We start from the raw sequence: 25990 nt of genomic DNA, 5'->3' as shown, positions 1-25990 counted from the left end.
ATCACCACGCTTTTTCTTCTCTTTCTGCACCTTTTTTTTTTCTCTTTATCTAATCCCATATTCTGCTATTCACTTTTATAGGAGGTCACAAATTAAGTAGGACTAAAAAGGTGTAGGATAATGTTCTTGAAACAAACTTGGTGCCCTCACATTTAATCTCAAATTACAGTCACAGAAGAAACTTGTGCTTTTATATAACTGCCTTTTTTCAGAAACCTCTCTCAAAGCAGAGCAGTCTGTCTTGACTCTCTCAGGAAGCTGCTGCTCCAGTTCTCATTTCCAATCTTGACTACACCATTGCAGTAGCAGTTTCCAGACTTGATTAGAGAGTGTTTATTTACCATAGAAGGTGTAACATAAAATTATATTAAAATGGATGTTGATGGGGCCAAAGGACATTAAAATGATACCAACATTAACCTCCTGGAAGAGGGCAAAGCAATGTGTGCTGGTCTAAAAACTCTACTATTCTAATTGCACCAAGTATGAAGAAACAGTGATTTCTCAGCAGTGTGAATACTGCCGTCAGGCTGATGACACCATTTGTGTCCTTCATGTGTTGTGCAGCCACAGAATCCTCTGGCATCATTTTACTGAAGTCTAAAGTAAATGTAATCAATCTTTCTCCCTTTTTAAAAGTAACACCACAAAGCTGATATAACATTTCTTGTTACATTACTTGTATATGGTATTGATAGGAAGCTGAGAATGTATTTGCATGATTACAAAACATCAAACATAAGACATCCAGACTGCTACTTAATCCATTTTTTCTAGGTCTTAACACAGAGAATGACATCTAATAAATTTCCTGTTATTCTGATTTTAACATTTGTGAATCCATGTTGTTCCAGCAAGGCTTGATATTCAGAGCCACTTCTCTCCTTTCCCTCTGTCTGCACAAGCATGTTCAAAGACTGCAGCAGAGCTGTGCTCTTGTTCTTCTTCTCATCATCCAACACCATTTCAGCCAGCAAAACTGCACACCCTGATTTAAAAACAAATGCATGCAACAGTTCTAATCCATTGTCAGGCAAGAAAATTTCTGCTACCATATACAGGGGTGCAAACTACAAGACCTGGGTGATTTCCTTTATCATTTATGGATTTACTGTGCTATTAAAGGACTAATGCACTATTAAATGAATAATCCACTCCTCTTAACAAACCCCAGGAAATTCCCTTTCACAGTATGGAGTGATCAAACACAAGTCAAGGCACGTCTCTGTTTTCAGGGGAAAAGGGGATGACTTCTGCAGACTTGTCATGAGGACTATAGAAAACAGTAAGACAGGAATAGAGCTGCATGACTTTGGGATATACTGCTGCTTCACATTCATAATGAAATGATGCCAAGCAGAAAGAAGAATGGCAAGCATTACAGAAGCAGAGGAGAAGTCAATGTTTCTGTTCAATACATTCTGTACATTATTCTGTAGGACCCAAGTTCTTTGTGGTGGGACTAACCTAAGGATGAAAGCAGAACTTAAATGATCTCACAGTCTTTTTCTCCATATTCACACCTGTGAGGGGAAAGGGAAGACAAGAGAGGGCTACTGACAAAACAAGCATTGCTATACATACTTGCCTTTTGGCCTTGCACCAACTCAGATCAAAGTAGCAGCAGTTCATGGTGATTTTATTATTAAGTGCTGCATACCATTCATATCTTTCTGACCTTTAAGACAATCTCTTCAGAGCCATTCCAACTTGTAAACCTCAGACATTTAATAATCATCAAAAAGTTTTGAAGTTTAACCCCCCTCATTCTTCATGTCAGGACAATTTTCCTCAGTTATGCATATTGCTTAGAAAATCTTTTTAGTGTTAGATGATTAAATCCACTCCTTCTACCAGTCAGCAAAAGATATTCAGAGCAACTGGAAAACTCATTTTGTATATTAATAAGATAAGCTTATAATTCCCCAGGTGTCCAGGCTGCATCAAATGATTGTAGAACAGCTGAGACTGAAACAGACCACAGAAGATCTCTAGTCCAGCCTCCCACTCAGAGCAGGGCAGCTCTACAATCAGCTCAGCTTCTTCAGGGCTTCTCACATGGAAGCCTCCAAGGACAGAGATTCCACAACATCCCTGGACCACGTACTCCAATGCTTAATTATCCCAAGAGAGCAAACCTGTGGTGCAGGACAACAGACACCATGCCCAAGGGACTAATGCTTAGTGTTGTGCCTTAATGACAGAGTACATGAAGGCTGTGTGGTAGCCAGACACATTCTATTCAAGTTTTACAGTCAGAGACATAGTACTTAGGGGCACAGTTTTAAAGTCTGTGACAGTTACAGGTGTGCCAACTTTAGGATTTCATTGTTTCTGACTCAAACAGCTTAGAGCAGCTTAAAGCACAGCATTATGAGCTTTATGAATAACTGTGAGAGATCTGATTGCAAGAACAAGTCTCTCTCAACATACAAACCTGTTAAGCTAATAGCAAGCTTCATGTCAATGTGGAAAAGAAACATTTCAAATTTATTCATTTGTTGAATATTTGGCCTTTTCTATTTTAAATGTCTGCACAGATGAGATCAGTCAAATTTCCATTCATAGAAAGCTTTTGCTAAGAATTAAAAACCCCACTATGGTAAAGTCTTACATTTCCTTGATTTTTACACCTAAAATGCTCTGTAGGAAGTGTGTTTCTCCTGATGAGTTGAATCTGTGGCATTTTTTCTTTACCCATTAGTCAAGGAGCAAAGTAACTCCTGATTAAGTAACATCCGGGCAGATGGAACTCTTAGCCTTCCTCACTGACCCTCTCTAATTTGCTGAGGTTGGTGATTCAGTATTGGCACAGCCTCTTTCACACTGGTTTATTGGGACTATTGCTGTACAAGTGACAAGCAAGAAACTCACAACTGATAGAGAAGAAAGCTAGTTTGAAAGTGCAACCTTTATCTCCAGAGAGGCTTCCACTAAAAAGTACACTTTAAAAAGAAAAAAATAAATTTCAATGAAGTATCAGGAGAGAAATAAACATTAGGAGAGGTGACATTAGTGACAAATTACTTGAAGCTATAAATAGGTTCTCCAATTAAAGACTGAAGCATGAAGAAACATTTATTTTTTAATTTTCATACAAGGGTTTATATATAAATCCTAAAACTCATCTCAGTTAATGAGACAGAAAGCATATATGGTCATTCAACCATATTCAGAAAACCCCAGAAGTGATAGTACACAATACGAACAGCTCTCAGCTGGAGCCTGTGCAGGTACACACTGTGGCTGGAGGTCAGAGGCTGCTGAAGTTCCTCTGTGATGTTATAGCTGTTGTAGGAAGATGTTTGAGGTTTGTTCTGTTTTCACTTTTGCTTGTAGAAAAAGTGCTTAAAAGAGACTGTCCTTGAGATATTTTTGAGTAAAGTCCCACACAGTAGTAAAAAACAGGACTAACATCCCCAAATCAGGCAGATGGTACAATATTTAATATTAATATTATCTAATTTTTCATTTCTGATATAAATGAGCAGTAACCACTGAATACACTGCAGAGCAAGAATTCTTTTTAATTTTAAGGTCTGAGAAAAATAAGGTATTAATGTAGCTCAATACAAGCTGGCAGTTTTAACTTGACATGCTGTACACAGCTAGGTCAAGTCTAAGCTTAATGCAGTCTGCAGAAGAACTGGACATTAAGGTATTTCACATGCAGGAGTTTTGGCCTGTCCCAGACACTTTTTAAAATGCATAGAATTCACTCCTGCAGAAGCTGCACTCCAACTTGTATCCAAGGCCTGTAACAATTAGGCTTCAGATAAAGGGCCAAAATGCTCCTAAACTGCCCATACAAGCTGGTTGATGATGGGTGTACTGCACAAGGGGGTGAAAATTCAGCATCCCACATTGCTTCTGGGTACACTACAGTGACAGACTCTTCTTGAAGCACAGAACCACATCTAGTAAGTTTCCTGTAATCTTAATTTGTACATCTGTGAATCCATATTTCTCCAGTAGCTGTTTATATTCTGAGCCGCTTCTCTGCTTGCCTTCAGTCATACTGAGGGATTGTAGCACAGCTACAGAAGGGTGTGTCTTCTGTTCATCAAGCACAGTTTCTGCCACTAGCAAGGCATTTCCTGCATTTCCAAAGCAACCAAAAGTGGTGCTGTTTAAGTATTTTTAGCTTTAACTTAAATGTTTTGCTCAGAGACAGTTACAGAGGTCCCCTCAGACTGATTTTTAAATGGTCTTCAGTGGAAATCAGTGAAAGAAGTTTACTTTCAGTCATCTGTTCCTGGAAGCAATCATTTAATTGTTAAAAAGAAGGGAGAGTTTAGAGCAGTGTCTCTAGAAGTTCAGATCACTTCCTGCCTATGCTCTTAAACTCAGCCTTGCTTTTATTTGAACCAAACAACTCCTGTAAGTATCTGTCATACCCCAGTCTTTGCAAAAGAAGATTAAGACAGTCACCCACAAATTTTTTTTCATAATTCATAATCAGGATTATAGTTTATGGGCTAGGTCTTATTTTGCATGCTCTCTGCTGAAACAAACTTCAGAGCTACAGCTGGATTAAGGAATCAGATGATCTTAGTGGTCAGGCTTTTCTGCTTTTTGTCTTCTTTGATCTTTAATACTGCCTGAATAAGAGTCAGCAGTGTGCCCTGGCAATCCAAAGGGACAACCATGTTCTGGGGTGCATCAAGCACAGGATGCGAAATCACTACACTGGCAATTGTCTCACTCTGTGCTGGTATTGCCTTGCCTTGAGTACTGTGTGGGGTTTTGGGAACCACAATATAAAAAAGACATTAGGCTATTAGAGACCATCCAAAGGAGGGCCACAAGGATGGTGAAGGGCCTTGAGGGGAAGCCTTAAAAGGAGCAGCTGAGGTCACTTGGTTTGTTCAGCCTGGAGGAGACTGAGGGGAGACCTCACTGTGGTCTTCAACATCCTCACAAGGGGTAATGGAGCATCAAGTACTGATCTCTTCACTCTTGTGACCAATGACAGGACTCAAGGAAACAGCATGAAGCTGAGTCAGGGGAGCTTTAGGTCAGGTATCAGGAAAAAGCTTTTCACCCAGAGGATGGTTGGACACTGGAACAGGCTTCCCTGGGAAGTGATCACAGCACCAAGGCTGTCTGAGTTCAAGGGGTGTTTGGACAATGTTCTCAGGCACATGGTGTGACCCTTGGGGTATCCTGCATAGGGCCAGCAGTTGAACTTGAGGATCCTGATGGGTCCCTTTCAACTCAGTGTATTATTTGATTCTGTGTGCAGTTTTGCATGCCTCACTGTATGTGACCAAGATGTTGAAGGGCCATGAGGACAACATTCATGAGGTGCAGCTGAGGTCCCCTGATCTGTTCAGACTGGAGAACAGAAGGCTGAGGTGTGACCTCATCACCATCTACGACTTCCTCAAGGGAGCAGTAGCAGGGGAGGTGCTGTCTCTGGTGAACCACTGATGGGACACAAAGAAATGGAATGAAGCTGCATTAGGGAAAGTTCAGACTGGCCATTTGAAAAAGGTTCTTCACCCAGAAGGTGGTAAGCACTGGAACAGGCTCCCCAGGGATGCAGTCACAGCACCAGCCTGACAGAGTTCAAGGAGCATCTGGATGACATTCTTAGTCGTATGAACTAGTTCTGGTTAGTCCTTCAAGAAGCAAGGAGTTTGACCTGAGTATCCTTATGGGTCACTTCCAACTTGAGGTACTCTGATGATTCTATGATTCAAATGTAGTAGAAAGTCAAAGAGGCTACATATTTCTCCTGGTACGTGTGCATAAAGTGGTACAGAATTTCAGCCAGTTTACCATATTCTGGACACTACTGAGATAGCAAACCAACAGCACAACAAACTGCTGCTTCTTGATTAACCCAAAGGAGCTTTAGTTAGGCTAATTTTATGTACAGAAATAAGCACATGCTTAGTTAATTGATTATACAGGGCTTAGTAAGACTGGGCATGGCAGAGATTGGGGAGATGATATAGCTGTATGTGAAGCCTGCAATGATAGTAAAAGCTTAACATACATAGTTTTATTTGCAGCTTTGTTTCCTTCTTTTTCTTAGTAGGTATTATCATAATGCAAACCTAGACATTCAAGCAAAGGCTACTACGATTGAACAGAAGAATATCGTACATTCGTATTAAAAAAGCATTACTCAGTACTCATTAAAGGTACATTAACATGCACCTTTCATCACAAAAACAACATACCTGGTCTGCAAACAGCTGATACCTTGCTTAATAGCACATGTATCTTTTCATCAGGCCAGTCATGAAGAACACGAGAAAGGATGTAAAGATCTGCTTCTGGAAGACTATCCTTGAAGAAGTCACCTGTTGGAAAACAGAGTACATTCCTACAGAAACCACGGAGCACATGCTACAAAAACAAGGTGCTCAGCAGAGTACAAAAGTAACAAGAATGAACAGGTACAGGTATGCCCTGATTTGCAGGCAAGGAAAGTGTAGTTAAAGAGCAGATCACAGGCAAGAATTCTGTTACAAAAATGGAGAGCAAGCCTAAAGCAGGGAAGGAGACAAAGTTCTTTGTAGTCACCATGTTAAACTTGTCTAGAAATGAAATGCCTCAGACAAGCACATGCAGCCTCTGCTCACAGTGGTATTCAAAAAATTACTAATTCACACTTATTTAGCCACATTCTCCAACCATTTTTTATCCCCACCAACTAAAAAATACAATGTCCCCATTTAGCATGGCTGAACCTACATTGCCCTGTACTAAGATATATTTGGGGTTGGAAGAGCAGCAAAAGAGCCTGTTCTATGCTCAAGGATAACAAATCAGACAAAAGATCGTGTGCTACATTTACCTGATACAAATGTCACTGGAGCAGTGTGTTGTCCTGAAGGCTGAAAGTAAGAGGTGTTTGCAATGACTTCTGGAAGGTCAAATACTGTGACCTTAAGATTTGGGTATACTTGTACTAATTCATGAGCCAGAGCTCCAGTGCAACCTGTTAAAAATTTAAAGAAGTCAAATCAAGTATTTTCTCCCAGAATTTACAGACATTTTTGGGACAAGGCTGTATATAACATTAAAATAAAGACATCCCATCAGAACTAGAGGTAGACAGTCAGCTCCACAACTAACATGGGCAACAGGACTTCCTAATTGCTAGAGCAAGGTTTTGAAGCTTGTGGAATGCAGGTATGACTCCTTGCTGACACAGAACTGCTAATGTGACCTTTGATATCGGTACCTCAGGCTTTTTTTGGGAGTATCAAAATGTAAATGAAAAGGCGAAGACTTCTACTTGTTGAAGAGCACCTCTAACTGTTTAGCATTTACAAAGCAGTGATACATGGAATTTGACAAACTCTCCAGCACAGTAAAGATTGTGAAGCTTTGGAGTCTCTGCACAAGTGGCAATGCTTGTACTGGTATGGGCTTAATTCCTCTGACATGCTGTCCACCTCCCCAGGCACAAAATAAAGTGTGCTTCCTTCAGTGGATCTTTCCCTAGGTAATAACATTCCCTCTCGCCGCTCCAAGCACAGGGCAAAAAAAGGAATGCTAAAAATAAGTTTCTTTAGGTATATCATTGGTCTTCAACATTTTGGTGGACATCTTAGATATTAATAACTGCAACAATACACAAAACAAACCCACTAGAAAAGAACCCAAACTTTTGTTCTAGCAGTGCAGTGTTTCAAGTTTGACACCCCAGTAGTGGCAGTTCACTACTTTCATTACTTTTGAAAATCCTGGATATGCTGTAGTGGAGAGCAACTCTCCTAAGGAGAGTTGTTGTTGCTCTCTAAGGAGAGAACAAAACTGCTGAAAACGGCACTCTCAGCCCAGTGCTGTATCACCTGAGCCACAAACTCTCTTCTTTTCTGCCTTGAATTGTGTAACTGATTGAGACAAACATTCACTTATCTTAAACCATTCATATACCATTTATATAACTCTACTTTCAATTAGCTGCACTGTTCTTCTATTCTGACATTGCAATATCAGAAAAAAATAACAGTAGATAATATTACTGCAGTTCTAGTAAAAAATATACATATCTTTTAAATAATAAAATATGGAACCGAAATCAAGCTTTTCCCTTTAATTTGCATAGAAGTTCAGTTACAAGCCATACCTCCTAAATCACAAGCAGATTTAAACTGTGAAAGATCAAACGCTGTAGCCACATCTCTTGCTGTCAGGTGAGCAATGCTGTGCATGGCACCCATAAAACGTTGCTTTACCTCCTGGCTGTGATAATAGTCCTAAAAAGGGGGGAAAGCAGAGTAATTGATGTTTATTTTCATTAATTAACTAAAACTATGTACAACCAAGGATGTAGGTGAATGTGGTGAACATAAGAATTCCCAAAATGAAAAGGTCTTTTAAAAGTGCCACTGACTATTTGCTCATCCAAATCCTTTGCTGTAGTGATAAGCAGATTTTTGCATCCCCTCAAGAATTCTGATCACACAGACATCTTGAAAGGATAGATTTAGGAGACAAAGAAAAACAAGAGTGTTCCTTTTTGATAACCTCACAAATTGCTTTCATTTCATTCAAACATTTATTCTCCCATGATGGGAAAATAACTAGATAATTGGACCATACCATAAATCAGAAACATTAAAGATCATACTGTTTTTTCTGATTAGGGAAGAAGCAAGCATTCAGTACCAGAACCTCAGGCCTATACCTTTTCAAGGATACATACACACAAATCCCTTTACGTTTCACTTTTATACAGATTTCACCAGTTAGGGCTGGCTTTGACTCTATCATGAAATGGAAGTATCTCCAGGCTGTGATGCACACAGTACCACAGACAGGCCATATATTCTGCTCAGACATACCATCCTGTACACATATGGAGCCCAGGTCCAAACTGGACACAAGCATCACCCAAGCAAAGTTGATAACCCAGATGTTTAACAAAGGATGAGATTCAGTTCATGTACATTAAACCACTTAATTTGTATATAAATTTAGGCATCTACTGCAACAGCTATCCTGAAGCAAAGTACCTTAACTCCCTTTAAAGACTCTGAATGATTTCCAAAGGAGTTTCTGTCCTCCAGTTATTTAAGTACCAACATGAGGCTAGCAGAACTTTTAAGTCTCCAGAAGTCCTTAATTCATTCCATTGACTATACATGACGGATGTAGACATCTCCTTCAGGAGAAAGCCTTCATTACCATCTTGAAGTTAAATACAAATTAAGGACATCAGGATGTAGTCTGAAGCACAATTTAAGCCAGCAGTGCTGTCAGAGATGAAGTCCTGACATATTCTCCTGCTCACAGTACCAGCTCTCTGCTAACACAGGTACAAATATTTATGCCTCTCAACCTGCTTCACAAGATGGGTAATCGACAAGTTAGGCTAGTTATAACCCTAAGTGATTCTCCAGTCTGATCACATCCACCTGGGCTAGCACTGGGAAAGGAATGCCACAGATTGAAACAGATGGCAGAAGGATTACAATTTTATCAGCAATAGATATCAGCTTGAAGCTTATACAAAACTACAAAGCTTCATAAAGGAGGTTAGATCACTTCTCCACTGCATCAACACAAACCAGCTTTGACTATACAGCACAGCCTAAACTGGATGCACATCAGTATCAACAGACTGGCATCCAATATGGAAGGAGTGCATGTGTGGTAAGGTACTAACTGGTATGAAACTAAACAGGCCCAGAGGTTGTTCTGAGAGTGTGTCAGTGGGATGGGAACACTTCATCTGGAGAACTTCTCTCAGCACTTGAATTTCCCAATATATTCTGTGGTTGTTCCACTACTTCTACTCCACTACGTAGCCTAAAGTTGAAGGGAACAGAAGCCTGGGATTAGTGAGTTACATTGTAGTTCTACCATTTCTGAGATCGACAAACTTTGAGCTCTGTCCCATTTGCCCGTAGGTCAGTTCTGGGCTCCTCACAGCTGGTTCAGATACTAGTAAGAGTTTATATTACCTTAAATAGATCATCTGCTTTCTTTCCAAAGGCTCGATGATTCTGCCTGCTCCCTTCTTTGACAGCAGATTCCAAGTTTGTGAAGAGAGGCCAAAGGTGATCATTAGAATGGATAATGTAGCCATGAAGTGAGTATTTACCATCTGAGGCCAGGTAGGTATTTGCTGAGTCTGTATTACTGTAACCTTATGGAAAGAAAACAATTGAAACCAGTTTTGTTTCAGTTCTTTACAACTGTTGTTTAAAATCTGAAGGCATATTTTCCTGCATAAATAGCTAGTAAATCCTGATCTTATGATCTAGTAGTACAAATTTTGCAGAAAAAGTAATTCATTCTAAAAGTCTTGTCATTCTTAAAAGAGTAAGTACTTAGTTTATAAAAAGAATTTAGATGCTGGAAAATATAGATACACACTGATTTATTATTTTTATTTTAAACCAGAGTATCTCAGATACCTAATATTCAAGGGACAGTATTAGAAGTTCCTCATTCTTGACTGTATTTTTGTTTAGATTATGGCTTCTTCCCTGAATTCGAGCTTTCTCCACTATATTTTGCCTTTAGGGCTTTTTCATTTGTCTTGTCCTCTAACAGAGTTAAAAAGACTCCTTTACTTCCTTTTCTTGGCACTTCACCATTTCAAGTCTTACTATGTAAAACATGCACTTGGAAACTTAGAAATACATAGTGTGGACTGAAAAACTTAATTCTAATACTGACTCCCTCACTTACATACACCTTCAAGGACTGTTCCAGTTAGGAGCACTAAAATTTAAGTTGCCCATGAAGAGGGACACACTGCAGAACTCTCCTTATTAAAACCCTGATCATCTGTTGAAGACTGACTGTACTGCTGCAGCAGGGAATGGAATTTGACATTTATTTTAGCAAGAAACATAGAATCACTTCAATGGAAAAGCCTCTAAGATTATCAAGTACAACGTTTAACCCAGCACTGTTAAGTATACCACTTAACCAGGTTCCCAAGTACCACATCTACACACCTTTTAAATACCTCCAGGGATGGTGACTCAGCCACTTCCCTGGGCAGCCTGTTCCAATGCTTGACAATCCTTTCAGGGAAGAAATTTTTCCTAATATTCAATCTAAATCTCCCCTGGCATAGCTTGAGGCTGTTTCCTCTTATCCTGCTTTTGTTACTTGTAAAAGAAACTGTCTCCCACCTGGCTACAGCACCCTTACATGTAGTTGTAGAGAACAATAAGGTCTCCTCTGACCCTCCTTTTCTTCAGGTGTAACACCCCCAGCTCCCTCAGCCACTCCTCATCAGACTTGTGCTCCAGGCCCTTCATCAGCTCCATTACTCTTCTCTGGACATGCTGCAGCACCTCAGTGTCTTTCTTGTCAAGAGGGGCTCAAAACTGAAAACAGGATTCAAGGTGAGGCCTCACCAGTGCTGAATACAGGGGCACAGTCACTGCGCTGGTCCCGCTGGCCACACTACTGCCAATATAGGCCAGGATGCCATCAGCCTTCTTGGCTACCTGGGCACACACTGGCTCACGTTCAGCTGCTGTCAACCAACACCCCCAGGTCCTTTTCCACTGGGCAGCCTTCCAGCCACTTTTCCACCAGCCTGTAGTGCTGCATGGGGTTGTTGTGATTCAAGTGCAGATGACACATCTGAGCTGTTACACTGCTTGCTGTCTGTGCAACCTTTTCTTAGCCATTTGGTCAATATTATGTCCAGAGAGCAAAAACAATCTAAAGTCTCCATAAAGGAGACCTGAATGTGTTCATTACATAAAGCCTATCCCCATATGAAACAATTCTAGCTACTAATAACAAAAGCAAAGGAGTAACAATCCATTCCCCTCTTCCCCAAATCCAAGTTACCCACAATATCAAGTCAGAACCTGTGACCTTAAAAGCATCTCTTCCAGTCCTGCCTGTCTTTCAGTACCACATGCAGTTGCAGGGAGGATACATTAATCACCTTGTGGTGTTTTCTCCAGTAATCCAAGAGAAGCACATGCATCAAGGAGTCTTTCAGTTCCACATACAGAGGTTCCAACATCATTTGCAATATCCACAGCCTTCATTGGACCTTTATCTTTCAGATGATCAAATATCTTCAGCTTAGAGGCTACAAACAGAGCCTATGTGTAGGTAAGAAATTGTTATCATGATGCATTTAAAAGACTGCAATCAAAAAAACAGAACTATACTGTTTGCCTAGAATTATTCTACACAACTACTGTTAAACTACTGCAACCCAGTTTAATGAACCTCCTAAAAATTGCTCCCTTCCTTCTCAGAGGGTTTCAGTATCTTGGCCAAGTAACAGCACGTTTAGTAACAGTGTTTGGGAGAGAAGGGAACTCACAGTATTCTGGAATGCAGCCTACAAATTTTGTATGAAGACGCATTTCTTTATGAAGACCCATTTCTTTATTCAGCTATTTAGCACTTCCCCATCTATATGGCTGTTTGACCTTATGGAACATTCTTAAGCATACGAACCAAGACCAAAAGATCAAATTAAATTTTATATACCCAACACATAAGGAACTCAAAGCTCTCCACTAAGCGTAACAGCTTCAGTTGCTAAAATACAGGTCTTTATTATATTAAAATTAAGAAAAAACCCAAAAAATATTAAGAACAAAAAGAATAAAACTTCCCAGGACAACTTTACTCCTGGCACACCTTAACAGGACGTGTACACATGGAATGGGAATGAGAGAACAGCTAGTGCCTCATGGTAAAGAAATGCTCATGGGCAATGGCAGTCTTAAGTTGAAAACCTTAGCCGAACCTTTTTTAAAAGATATGCTAACTAAACCAGAGAGTAAAGTTAATGAGATGTGGTAATATATATCTCTCCATGCAAAATTAATTTGCAATTTCTGTATTCTGAAGCAGGTAAAACACCTAAACCCAAAGAACTTATGGAGAGCACAACAATGGAGGCAAATGCAGCAATCACAGAATCCACTTCTTTGCAACTGCAAGTAACTATAATGAAATTTAAAACTAAAGGTAATCAAGGGAAGAAGGGCCTTGACATTCTGCTTAATAAAATCAAAGGGAAATAACTTTGAGAGGTAGGTCTGCTACTGGGTGTCTATATATTCTATCATCTTCACCTCTTTTTACAGTTTCCTTTGTTACTCTAATAAGAACATACAGGTGGGATTTATTATAATTCAGGCTTTCACAATACTGAGCCAATTACATCTAGTTTGCAACCAGATGGCTTCTGAGACCTGTCCAGGCTTTAGACTGATACCAACTGTAAACTATTAGAACAAGAAAAAGAAGGTGAGAAGATAAGGCAGAAAGCTTGGCTGACCTACCATTCAGTAATTCTCAGGTGTAAAAAAAAAAAAAAAAAAAAAAAAGAAGAAGAAAAAATGTGAAAGATCTGAGTACAGATCAGATTATGTAAATTTGGAACATAGTAAACTTCAAAGGTTTTTAACTTCGAAGGATTTAATCCTGATCCCCTCCTGTTCTGCAACAGAGCTGTTCAGAGTAAAATAGGCAGCAACATCTTCACCTGCAGGAGATTCTAGTCTGCCTTATAAAGTTCTTGAAGCAATATTCAAGAATCAAAATGAAAAAAACTTTAGAGTTTTTGTGGAAATAAATGCTTTTGTTTGCTCAAACCTATTCCACAAATGGAAAGATGAGTTTTGTCACATCACAATACATTGCTACTGGTAATTTTACCAAGACCCATGATGAAGACCAAAAAAATAAATCCGACTAGTTCAACACACCATTCAGTACTTTATACTATGACTTTACACTGGAGTAGTGGGAAAGCAAAGCTCCTCCTTTTATTTCCTGCCTCCACTGTCTTTCACTGCACAAAATGGAATTCAGCATCACATCACTGTAAACAGTATAAGTAATGTACAACCACATGCTGATGATTTTCCATATTTATTTTTATTTGAATTGAAGAAATGCTAAGCATCATCTCACCCATTCAAATACACTGCTCCCTATGGATACACAAGCAGTTCACAAATGCAGCAACCTCAAAGCCACTTTATTCCAAACCTCTCAGCATAGCTTTGCATGCCTGCAAGCAGCACATGCCTGCAAGCAGCATGCCCACAGATCTACACCACATGATCACACTACAGTCTTCCTTCAGAGCTGAGCACAACTCTCCACTGTTTCAGCAAAACTATTGTTCACTGTCTGGTGTGCCTCCCTCCATTCACCTTAAAGCTGTCATATCTTTATTTCCAAGTTTGCATTTCACTGCCACTTTAGCACTTTTTTTCACTTCTTCCTAAAACATAAATAACTTGATGGAGACCAGTGATCTATTAGAATGATCACTGTTCATTTCTTCTTCACTATTGTCCTTGCTACACTGGAACTATGAGTAGAAAATCTGGGAGTACTTAAAATGTCCACCTATGCATTTCTCATCATGCTTGGCTGATACACAGAGCATGTGACCTTGTTTGTGAGCTGTTATGAGTATGCCTCCATCAGATACAGCATGGATATTCAGTTAAACACACATGGAACATGAAACAGGTTATTAAAAAATATTATTCTTAAGAGGCAATAAAAAATTAGTATCTTCCACAGAATTCTAATGCAAAGCATTAGAAGTTAGAAAGGAAATATAATATATACAATTTTTGTCACAGTTTTAAGTCAGGTGAGTTAACCACATTAAATGTTTTCTCTGCAGAGTAAATTCCAGCTTGGTTGTACCCTTCTGATCAGCAAAAAAAAAAAATCTCCAACTTCTTTTCCCTCTCAACTCAAGAGAAAAAATTATCAAATAGGTAACTGACATTTCATAGAACACATAAAAACAAATACAGAAAACCAAACCCAACAATGTTTGCACTGCACCAGAAGCTTCAGCTATCTTAGATTCTCCAGAACTTCAGTGGTCCTTTTTTACTAATTATTAATACATTCTTTCCCCAGCTCAAGTATTTCACATAACTGGTACATACTGGAGTACAGTGAAACAAATGTATCAGACTACAATGTAACAAGTAGTTTTATATTTTCTTCCCTTACCTTTGAAGCTCTAAAACCGTCCATCAGCTCTAGAATTTTGGATGGAAGTTTTGCTGCACTCTGTGACACTCCATTCTGATCTTCCAAAGGCACTGTAAAACCAGTTCTGACACCAGAACTGTTTTCAGAAGCGTAAACAGCTTCTGAGGAATGCATCCCACTGCTGTCCAACTTACTAGCACCTTTCTGCTTTGTGAAATTTGAAGATTCACTTTCTCCATCACTTTGGTTCTCAAAAGTGTCCACAGAAGGGATAGAGTCGTACTTTTTACGTTGTACATTATGTTTAGAGGGCGGATAGTACAATTCTGCTAGCTTTTTGCAGAAGTGATTCAGAGGAAATCCCACCACATTCAAGAAGTCTCCATGGACATACTCAACTAACATTCCACCAAGGGCTTGGATACCATATCCACCAGCTTTGTCCCTGGGGAAGAGAAAACAAAAACAGCATCGATCTAATTAAGGTTAAGGGTGGAGGTATCACAGAACACTAATAATCCACCAGTACTGCAGAGGCTGGAATAAAAACTAGTGTACCTGAGTCAGAAGCAGATTAAATCTACTAGCTAGGCTCAACACTTCAATTTCTAAATCCCAAGATAAATATAAGGATCAGTATTTCCACTAAGGGTGACTAGCCAAAGGTCTTGATGCTTCAGTCAGCGCAAGTGCCGCAGTCACCTAAGCAGCAGGTGACTGCAGTCAGAGTGTGCTGTCACAGGGTACCCAGCATTTGCCAAGTCGTGGCTACCAAAAAGGTAACAGTAAGTGTCACCAAGACCAACACTGCCACTGGGTCACCAGATGCATACTGACCCTCACTCAATTCCACAAGAGGCTGAAAAGCCTTTAGGAATGTTAGGTCCCAAAGGAGCTCAACAAAGATGACCCCTTAGAATTCAAATGATTGTAGAATGTGTCTTGCAGATCTCAGTCACAGGAATACCTGAAATGAGGATTGGGAAGACAGCATTTTCTTGGGAAAGAGCAACTTATTCAAACAAGATCCACTACTCCATTTAGCCCTATCCATCTCTTGTGTAACCACCGAGATAGAAGCAGAGTTGTGGTTCACAACACTGTGCTCTTAGATGTCATGGTAATGTTGGTAATTTGGCACAATGGGCGTAATTACGCAAATTCCACAGAGTGGAATGGAAATACATACAAGTCAGATAAGCTGCTGTAGACCCAACAATTTTACTGTTCTCGTACAAGGAACAAGGCAGTTAAAAGTATGTTTCCTCATAACAACAGAAGCTGAAAGCTACGTCAGCAAGCTTAGAAACTAAAGGTCAGTCAGCCTCAGATCCATTAACTTAAGGTAGCACGGAATTATGCAATCTTATGCATGAGAAAGAAGGTTACTACACAAAAAAATATTGCTAATTTTTTAACCTTAGATTTGATCAGGAACAGCTCTTTATTTTTAGTACTTATCTCTGGATTCCATTTCTAATAGCATCCTAAAACAAACAGAGGAATTGGTGTCCCAACAAGTAGGATTTTCTGAATTGCTATAAATTGGGGAATAGAGATTTTCCTTTAATCTTGCATTGTATGCACTACCTTATAACTTTGTTAAAAAAGAAGTAATAATTTAAACAATGACATTCTTATGACTTACATCAACTAAATTAGGATTATTTTAATGACTAAAATGTCTTCTCATTTTTAAATGAAGTTGCAGTCATTTTGGTATACGCTTACAGGGAGGCAAAAAACATTAGGACTATCAAAAGCAGCAGTATCATACTCCCAGCAAGAACATTAACACAACTGGCCACACGTTTATTTTTCTACAACACTTTATGTTCTGGGATTGGATCTTGAAGAAAATATTTACATTCTACATTTTATTACTTCCCAGTGAAGTCAAACTGTAGAGCTCTAGGCTCTGTCATCACCTTCTTCCCAGACTGCAGTAGGGTCCTCTGGTTTCACTGCCATCAGATGAGAGCTACTAAAACCACATAGGATTTTCAGGCTAGAAGTTGTAAGCAGAGAGAGAAAGTTGTTCATAAGGGAAAGACTAGAAAATAAAAAGCTGGGTCAAAGAGGTTGGCAGAAACTAAGTCTACTCATTATACAAGCCCAAAACAGTTAGGATTACTGTGGTACAGCCTTCTTTTTACAGATAGACAGAAAAGAAGAAAGAGACACTGCCTGCAAGCAGAAAATCCTTGGTTAGAAAGAGGAACAAGAATAAAACAAGAAGCAAAACATCTTTCTGCAGCCAAAATTTAAGGGTTTTTATAGCCTCACCAAAGACTACCTTGAGACAGCAATTTCCCCGCCTTTTTTTACCCATACTTTAGGTCAGCTATGTATTTCTAGTATTAGTCTCTGTCACCAGTGATTGACTTAAATACTATATGCCAATTTTCTTCTTGCTACAAGAAGAACTCAATCTAATCCTCAGTAGCATTAGTAATTTTTCTTTTATTTTTTCATGTGATTATTAAGTCTTATATTATTACAGAAAATTACTTCGCCATTTAGTTGGTTTTTTTTAAAGTAAGAAATGGTCACTTGACAGCAATACAGTGTTTAGAAAAACCTGTATGCATATAGGCGTGTAACCTGTATGAGTGGCCATGGAGGAGGGAACAAAAACAGACAACCAAAAAAAAGTGCTGTGAAATACTTCTTAGTGCTTTGCAAAATTTATAGGACACTGTGTTTAGTAGCTCCTTTGCAAAGTCAGAACAAATTCCTATCCTCAGGATTATATAAACAAAGATCAATTGGCTTCTGCCTAAGAGAGTAATGAAATACATTCTCTGAACCTTTGGTCCCTGAGAAACCCTTGATGTCACACAGCCTGTTTAGCAGAATGAACAGAATGACCCAGCACTGCTCATGAGCCGTTTTGCTGCAGCAAAGCACTGCTAAAGCATATTTGCTCCCAGAGGAAGTACTCAGAATATTCCAAAATTATTTTCAATCTGACATTCTTCCTAAAAATCCATGGTAATTTCTCCTTCAAACTGAAACTTTATGACCCACTAAATCTAAGCATCATACTAATTAGCATAGTAAACATCACCTTCCAAAAACCTACTTAGGAATTTGTTTCAAGCTGTAGTCTTGCCAAAACATTCTCTCCATATAATCCAATTTAATATCAGTCTATTCAATAAACTGTGAACCTTACATGTTCACAAAGTATGCCTCATTTACAGATAAGCATTGAAGTATGTCCAAAGTCTACACTGGTTTCTCTTTCCCTAGTAAAACATGACTTTATTGTTTTATAGCACAAATGAGTTTAAAAACCACCACGATTTATATTCTTACATGGCCAGAATTGAAGCTACAGAGACAAAAGTTCATATCAGATCACTTGATATGCAGTCCACAGTCCTAACTATGCCTTCACAAGGCTTCAGCTAACGCAAAAGAAAGACAAAGTCCTTTTTTCCCTTGTTGTCTCCAAATAAGTACTTTTTCTTTTATATATATATATATATATTTTTTTTTTTTTTTTTTTTTAGCAATCTAGTGAACTTCATCTTAGGAGTAGTAATAGGCATTCTGTTCTCATCCTATTTCTTCCATGGAATCACTGTTGTCTGGTATATTGTCTTTGTAAATGCTGCCTATATAGGTCAGTAATCTTATTACCAGTGTAGCAGGTACACATAAGCTAAAGGACAATTTTGGCATAGGAACACACAAACTGTGTTTTCACTTATCACAAGGATAAGTGAAAATTAAGCTGGTGTTCCTTGCATCAGAGCAGTAATTTTGATAGACTAAATACACTGAGTTCTATCTTCTTCCAATACAGTTCCACGATGCCCTGATTATCCCACACTCACTCTTTTCACCTGTTTATAATGAAAACTATACCTTGTCTCAGGCATCAAAGATCCCTGAATGCCTCTGCTAACAGAGAAATAATTGTATACTGCACAAGCACTTGCTCTAATCCAGAATATTTCAAGACTTCACTTTACAGATTCATTAGGGTTCTAAAAAGGTAGCTCACTTTCACTGAAGAAATGACAGCTTCACAAAAGAACAAAAGAATAGTGACCTTGCATCACCCATGCTATCATTTATCATACACACAGCAAAATGTCACAGAACATTTTTTTTACACTGGTGGCTTAATGTACCCTAAGGCCTATTCTCAAGTGTTGTGTGGTGGCATCAGGGTCTTACTTACATTGGCTCCCCGCTATGAATGTACTCCCATAAGAGCTCTTCAGACAGCTCAGAAAATTTTACTTTAGTCTCTTCATAGAAATCAGTGATGTCCATCTCTAGCTGATTGTCTACAGAAAGGAAGAGGCCTTATTAGAAACAGGAATTGTGGCTTAGAGAGCATAACATCTAAGTTTTATTTCTTAATCACTTAACAATTCTGCTTGAGAAAAATTAAATATATTACACAGATGTATGAAATGACTAATAATGTTCTTTAGGTACAGTGGACTCAACTTTCCCAAGACAGTAAAAGTTTGCATTTTCAACCCCTGCCATCCTGGCTCAGGGCTAACACACTGCTCTTCCTGTGTGGAAGATAATCTTAAATTAACAATGCTTACACAAAGCTATTTATGGGTGCTGGCACACACATCCAGCAGTGAGTACAAAGAAGGCTATAATCACCCTTCCAACTTTATGACTGTTGTCGAAGAACTCTTAACAACACATCAGAGTTCAACATGTAGCTGCAATAAAAGTGGGAACATGCAGCTGCACCTGCACTTCAGACTTGGGTATCCAGCAGTCCCATCAGGAACCATCACTCATCTTCATATCTCTCAAGAGATGACAAGATTATTTCAGACTTCTGTAGCTGGAAGTGGCTGAGGGAAGGTGCAATAAAGTACTGCACACCTGGGTATGGACCCTGCTGCACGTGGTACACTGTGACCCTGCTGTCACTGCAGACAGAGACTTTCCTAAAACATGTTCAAAAGGTAACAGCCTTGCACAAATGAGTGTGCACATTACAGATTAGCAGCTCTCTCTACTCTTTTCTATAAACACCAAGGTCAGCATCTCCTGTTACCATAGTTCTGGTAGCAGTGGAAATGCTTGAGGAGGAGTAAGAAATATCTACAGTACAGACCAAGGGAAGAATGCTAACCAACTTCTAATGGTGGTAGTGTGAAAAAAAAACCAGCCAAACATTTAATGACCCAGATGAAATAAGAAAATCAGTGCATATGGAGACAGATTACCATGTCTTTCAGTATGATAAAAAGTTCTAATCAGCTCAAAATGGAAATTTCATCTTTAACAAGTTAAGAAACACATTGTAACAATAAACTGCAACTACAAATGTATTCTACAAAACTTCTTCAATTGATTGCATGTCTTGGGGAATATGCAGACTAAAGGTATTTTTATTCATCTGACTGTGATGCAGTTCAAATTTGTAAACTTCAAATGAGATGTGCTGTTATAGCATCACTGCTACAGTTCAGTGCACTTAACTTTCTTCCTAGAGTAAACAGTTGAAGGCATTATTTACATTGCTGGGTTGCTCACAGGACCCCCTTGGTAACGTTTTATTTCTTTTGCAGCAGCTCTCCCTCTACTATACTAGCAGTACCACATCACTAACTTTAATTCTCTTTTACAAGAGTTAAGAGAAATCATTCCAGAAAAGAGTAAAAACTGTTAATTTGTCTACAGAAAGACTTTGTCCAGTGAAATGTCACAGAAATGATGCCTGCAAAAGCTCTACTATAAAGACTATTGACACAATTATCAGATGATGGCCCTCAAATACTCCTCAACTTATATTAATGGTACTGTTTACATAAAAACCACTCACTTTCTCAATAAACTATCTGATAAAGAACATTGGTGTATTGCTCCCTACAGCCTCTTAACAGTCTGAGACATTAAGCCTCACCTGGTGTAAACACAACACAGAATAAAGTTGATATGGATCACATTCAGCTCAGTCTCACAGTCTGTAGTACCTTACTTGAACTTAATTTAGAATATTCCACAACTTACACTGGCCTTTGGAATAGTCTCGTAGCTTTCAGAGACAGTATTTCTAAACTCCATTGTATTTTGTCACTTTCCTTCCTGTGTGAAAACTGAATAGAGGAAGAAGTTTTGCTTTAGTGGGGAGTCTTTAAGTTATATTTTGATAAGGTAATTCCTGAGGAGAAAACCAATTCAGACTGTATATGAAACATCTTCATCCTGTTTCTTTACCTGTACAAGCTATAATGGGAGAAATTTTTAATACAAATACTGAGTTGTAATAAAATTATGTGTACCTTTACTGTGGCAGTGTATAATAGCCACTCCTGTGAAAACACTGTGCTCTTTCCCATTCAACCTGCCAGGGAAAAAAATATCCATTAAGCAACAGTCTTATTAAATGTTCTACATGATTATAATGCTACAGCCTGAGAAGCAGATCACTACATTAATATATCATTCAATGTATCTGACATGTGCCCCAAACAAATACATTTTATTTCAGTATCAGTGAAAAGACATTGTCAAAACAAACAAAAAAATAACCACATAAAAAAACCACTATCAAAAGCTGCAGTCATTTCAAGTCTCCAAAATACCATTTGTATAAAAGTAGTCCATGGTATCAGCTCAATCACTGTACATCAGGAAAGTGACTATTCCAAAAGCATTAGAAAAGGCCAATTGGCATAAACACTACTGTTACGACCATCTTCACTGAAAGCTGGTAATAAATCCTAGGTGATGCAACTCAGACTAAACATGTAATGGGGAACTAGAGCATATGTTCTCCTTTCATTCAGACTGGCCCCCAGAGATCCCATGGCAAGCTAGAGTGTAGAGGAAGAGCCCAAATTTCCTTGTCCCTGGCTCTCTCCTGTAGTGGCTCTGGAGTGCCACGCTGTGGCCAATTAGTTCTGAGGACTTTATTATCTGCTGTGTAAGCAGTAGATGTATAATAGCAAGGCAATGTGAATCTTTGAAGAGACTGTTTAAAGAATAGCCTCATAAAGATTAGCCAAGATATGTTTGGATGTGATCAGAAGCATCTCACATGCTCTGTTCCCCACAAGATTCCACACTGAATTGTAAGATGAAACACTGAAAATTTTCATTTGACACTTTAGATAGATGCAAAGATGCATCATTTTGTCTGCATTTTTTCCGGGAGTTCTAAAAAGCTAATATTAAGTGCATTTCATATCCCTAATTAAGACATTGACCTACTAAACTTACAACAAACAAAACAAAACCCAAGAAAATTTGCATGTATCCCTTCTGTGGAACCCTTTTGAGAATCTAGGTGATGGAGAAATTGAATCTTCAGATTTCATCTCTTACTTAAAACTACAGACCTTGACAGCATCCTGTAGGCATCTTGCTTATCAACTGGTTTCTCCAGGATCTGCTCATCCACAGACTAAAACAGAACGACAGAGTGAGTGTGCTGCTTTTTCTTACTTTTGAGTCAGAGTATTACAGGATTGAGGTCATAAATTATGTTTAAACCATGATTTCAGCCAGGGCTTCAAACTTGAGTTTATTGAGTAGAGCAAGAACCACAGACACTTTGGTAGAACAGGTAATTTAGTGTCAAGTACAGGAGTACCACACTCTACTCTCCAGTGACTGCAGCTCTCAAACAAAAGAAAAATTCAACTTTTTCTGCCCTTAACAGGTCACTGTCTCTGTGAAGATGTCAGGTGTAGTGACCTCCTATAAGGCACAACACTGAACAGTTCCCATGATCTGGACTTCTTGACAGGCAAATCACCTGAGAATTTCAATTTCCATTACATATAAGATGATCCAATGCAATACTTACAGCAGTGTTAGTATCCCCAAAACCAGTAGCAAGGCTTCTAGCTCTCAAGATTTCAAAAGTTATCTTGTTGGGGAAAAAAAAAACCCTAAAAGCCACAGCCACAAACCCCAAAAGATGTAATATAATGCAGATATAACTTCAATGAAGGCAGCTTTCAAACTTTAAACCCAAAGATACAAGTATTTCCTACGCTCATCATAAATTAAAGTAGTGCTAAATAACTGAAGACTTCTTACCACAATAGTGTCTGCTCCTATGACAACATCAGGTGTTCTCAGATGTTTCTGCAAAGGCATAAAAAAAAAGGCATTTGTGAGAAGATGCAAAGAGAAGAAAACCTTTTAAGGTAAGAAAATAGCAGTTTACTAGTTTAGAAGTAGGGCTCTACACTGACCTGAAAACAAGACACTGTTTCTCTTTTTGCACTGTTTCCAAAATAGTAATCATTTACATTACCATAAAAGTGAGGCTTGAGCAGACCATTCTCAAACCACAAATTTGCCCAAATATATTACTGATGAATAAATGCATCCAGGAAATAAAGTGCATTCTCAAAACTCCATCTGGTCTTCAAGGTGGCAAACAATTCTTTTAAAGGAAGTACCTAATGTTTGGAAGCCAGAGAATACAGCCCTCTAGGATCATTCTTCCAAGCAAAATTTTACTGAAAAATAAACCCCATTTTTTTAGCTACACTTTTTTTCTCTTGAAAGGGAACATACACAGTCTGTTTTCTGAATATGAGAGGTAGTGGCATGTAAAATTCCTTGTAGACTTTTCTTGACTTTAAACTGTACCTGTCCTTATAGCTTTTATTTACTTTCATATTATAAAGTACATAACTCTTACTTAACACAGCATGACATGAAATCTGTCTGCAAGTGTGACTACCATAATACAACATTTATAGGGAGGCTACTCTTCTAGAGAAAGATTGTTGATGTGCTTTAAATTGTTTAATGATGCCTGGAGTTAATTCTTGTAATTCCTGTATGAAGAAGCATTTTGAAATCCACTGAACTAGCATTATCACCAGCACAGTGTTTTGCAATGAAAGCCCAAAGTAAGTCATTTAGTGAGGGTGGGTTTAAAATCCACTCTCCGATGTTGTGCCATTGTCCAGAAAGTAGTTGACAGAATCCTGGGTAACGATTTACATTGGAGATCATGCAATATTTGCTTTGAAGAATGGTGACATCTGGCAACACTGCTCATTTAAAGTGTTCAACATTCTTTTTCTGCCACTAGTATAGGATCAACAAACATACCCCTCTCTTTCAGAGCTTTGTTACTAAGAAATTATTACAGTCCATTTTGTGAGATTTAATCAGCTAGACTTTTAAATAGGTTCTGGTAGCAAAGAGCCTTATGTGCTCAAACAGTGATCACAGCCAAGGCCGTAAGTCAAATACCACTGATAGTGTAAGTTGCATCACTGGTTTGGATAAAATCACATCAAGTTTTCCCTTCTTAAAATTAAAAAGACAAATTCTGGTTTAAAACATTCTGGCAAAGCAACAGTAATTCTTCTTCTGCTTTCCTCCAGTACCCCTATACTCAGAGTTTCTGAGTTACTCTTGTCACTCGATCAGTGAAAGATACAGCAAAGCACTGCAATCACATCAGAGTTTTTCCATGGAGTCTGTCTCTACAATCAACAAATACCTAGAATGAGGTCAGCCATATACCTGACTGTTCAAAGGAACTATGGAATATATATCCCACACAAGACTAGGTGTGATGCTGACAAAAGATGCAGGCCACTTCAGTTTGTGGAAAGCCTGAACTGCAGGCATGAGACTTTTGATTAGGCAATTTCAAGACACTGTCTTTCACAAATGACAGGAAAGCATTCATTAGCCTTCAGTGGAGAGAAAGGACTCAGGGATCACTTAAACAGTGCAAGCAAATTAAGTCACAGTAAAATGCATCACCTAAAGCCAAAAAGCTCATTGCTATAATCGTAACTTACTACATGCATTCTGTTTGCTACTTCAATAGCTTTCTGTTTTGCTGTTTCCACAGCATACTCATAAGGGGCTGTAAAAGATGACTTTTCAAGTGTCTCCTTAAACCAGGATGGAACCACCTCAAAACGCAGACCCTGTAACACAGGAAAGTGATGCAGTCAATCTGACCTCGTTATTAAACATTGCTCCCAAGGCATATTAAACAAGTAGAAAGTTTGACATCTGCTTTTTCCACTTTAACACACCTCCCCCCAAACACACACAGAAAAACCCCCCCAGTGCTCCTATCAGTGTTTAGTGCATACGTACACTTTGCAAGCAATCTAAAACAAAATCAGATAGAACGTCAAAACAGGTGTGTGTATTTGATTCTACCCTTATTTATTAGAACCTAATCATCACGTCATTATTCTCATCATACAAAAACTAACAGTATAAACGTACACACTTCAGAAACAAAAGATTATACTACTGGATTTTTTTTTTTTATTGAATCCATCCATAACACTTTACTGCAACAGTGCAAATTCTTACAGGAGCTTTACTGCACTTTATCTGCCTTTATACACACGATAAACAGAAAACAAAACCGGACAGTTTCTGATTGGTTTTGTCAAAAGAAACCCCAACTATTCTTCCATTTTTTTGCCTCTATGTTACACTTGTACATTTACTACACCCAGCAGGCAGGCTATGTTTCTAATAACTCAGTGCATGACTGAACCTCTGTGCTTCTCCACACATCTGTATTTTTAAGTTATTCCTTCCACTTAAGCTCAATTTATCAGTTGAATTATTAAGAATGGTAATACCAAGCAACCTAAGCTGGGCAGGTAATACGCAAGTACTAATCAAAAGCCTCCCGCAGCCCGCCCGGTGAGGCCGACACGCTCCTCCACAGGAGCTGAACGGCCTGACTGACAGGTTACGGCCTCCTTTGCTCTCCACTAGTGCATTTCAGAAAGGAGGCATCTCCTTCATGCCGCCCGCTCCCCTCCCGCTGGTCTCATGGGGCGGGCGGGCCGGGAGGCGTCGGGCCCCGCGGGCCCGGGCCGGCACTGGCAGCCGCCGCTGCCCACAGTCCCCGGCCGTGCGAGGCGAGCGGCTGCCGGCCGCACTCACCACGTTGGTGAGGATCTCCTGCCGGCGCGGCGAGGCGCTGGCCAGCACCACCCGCTTGCTGACCAGCTTCCCCAGCACCGGGTTCAACACCATGGCGGCGGCCGCCGGTCCTCAACCTCTGCTCCGCGCTGCTCGGAGGCGGGGAGGAGGC

The 25990-nt window shown here is 39.2% G+C and overlaps 1 protein-coding gene across 3 annotated transcripts; it reads right to left on the bottom strand.

Annotated features, from left to right (window-relative positions):
* Window positions 1-318: 318 nt before the first annotated feature.
* ASMTL (acetylserotonin O-methyltransferase like) lies at window positions 319-25990 on the bottom strand. Of its 3 annotated transcripts, XM_048324166.1 has the most exons (14): window positions 25840-25990; window positions 24720-24851; window positions 22984-23031; window positions 22278-22342; window positions 21219-21280; window positions 19136-19244; window positions 14959-15385; window positions 11891-12053; window positions 9933-10117; window positions 8093-8222; window positions 6812-6955; window positions 6192-6314; window positions 1468-1523; window positions 903-988 (listed from the first exon to the last, which is right to left on the bottom strand). In XM_048324166.1, exons 1-13 carry the CDS (start codon window positions 25930-25932, stop codon window positions 1468-1470), a joined length of 1737 nt encoding a protein of 578 aa, XP_048180123.1. In that variant the 5' UTR covers window positions 25933-25990; the 3' UTR covers window positions 903-988. The 3 variants fall into 3 exon arrangements, with proteins under 3 accessions (XP_048180116.1, XP_048180123.1, XP_048180110.1); XM_048324159.1 differs by lacking the exon at window positions 1468-1523 and having other exon boundaries at window positions 319-988; XM_048324153.1 differs by lacking the exons at window positions 903-988; window positions 1468-1523 and adding an exon at window positions 2817-4097 and having other exon boundaries at window positions 25840-25989.

Source organism: Corvus hawaiiensis, chromosome 2 (assembly GCF_020740725.1).
Source record: "Corvus hawaiiensis isolate bCorHaw1 chromosome 2, bCorHaw1.pri.cur, whole genome shotgun sequence".
Lineage (NCBI taxonomy): Eukaryota > Metazoa > Chordata > Aves > Passeriformes > Corvidae > Corvus > Corvus hawaiiensis.
Note: the sequence above shows the minus strand (reverse complement) of the source record. Positions and strands in the feature narration are given on the sequence as shown.

Coding starts and splice junctions, on each gene's coding strand:
- ASMTL (XM_048324153.1), bottom strand. CDS start 25,932: ATGGTGTTGAACCCGGTGCTGGGGAAGCTGGTCAGCAAGCGGGTGGTG. Junction 15,386..19,135: donor ATTCATAGCGGGGAGCCAAT/GTAAGTAAGACC, acceptor TCTCTTCCCCAG/GGACAAAGCTGGTGGATATG. Junction 6,315..6,811: donor TCCAGTGACATTTGTATCAG/GTAAATGTAGCA, acceptor GTTTTCCAACAG/GTGACTTCTTCAAGGATAGT.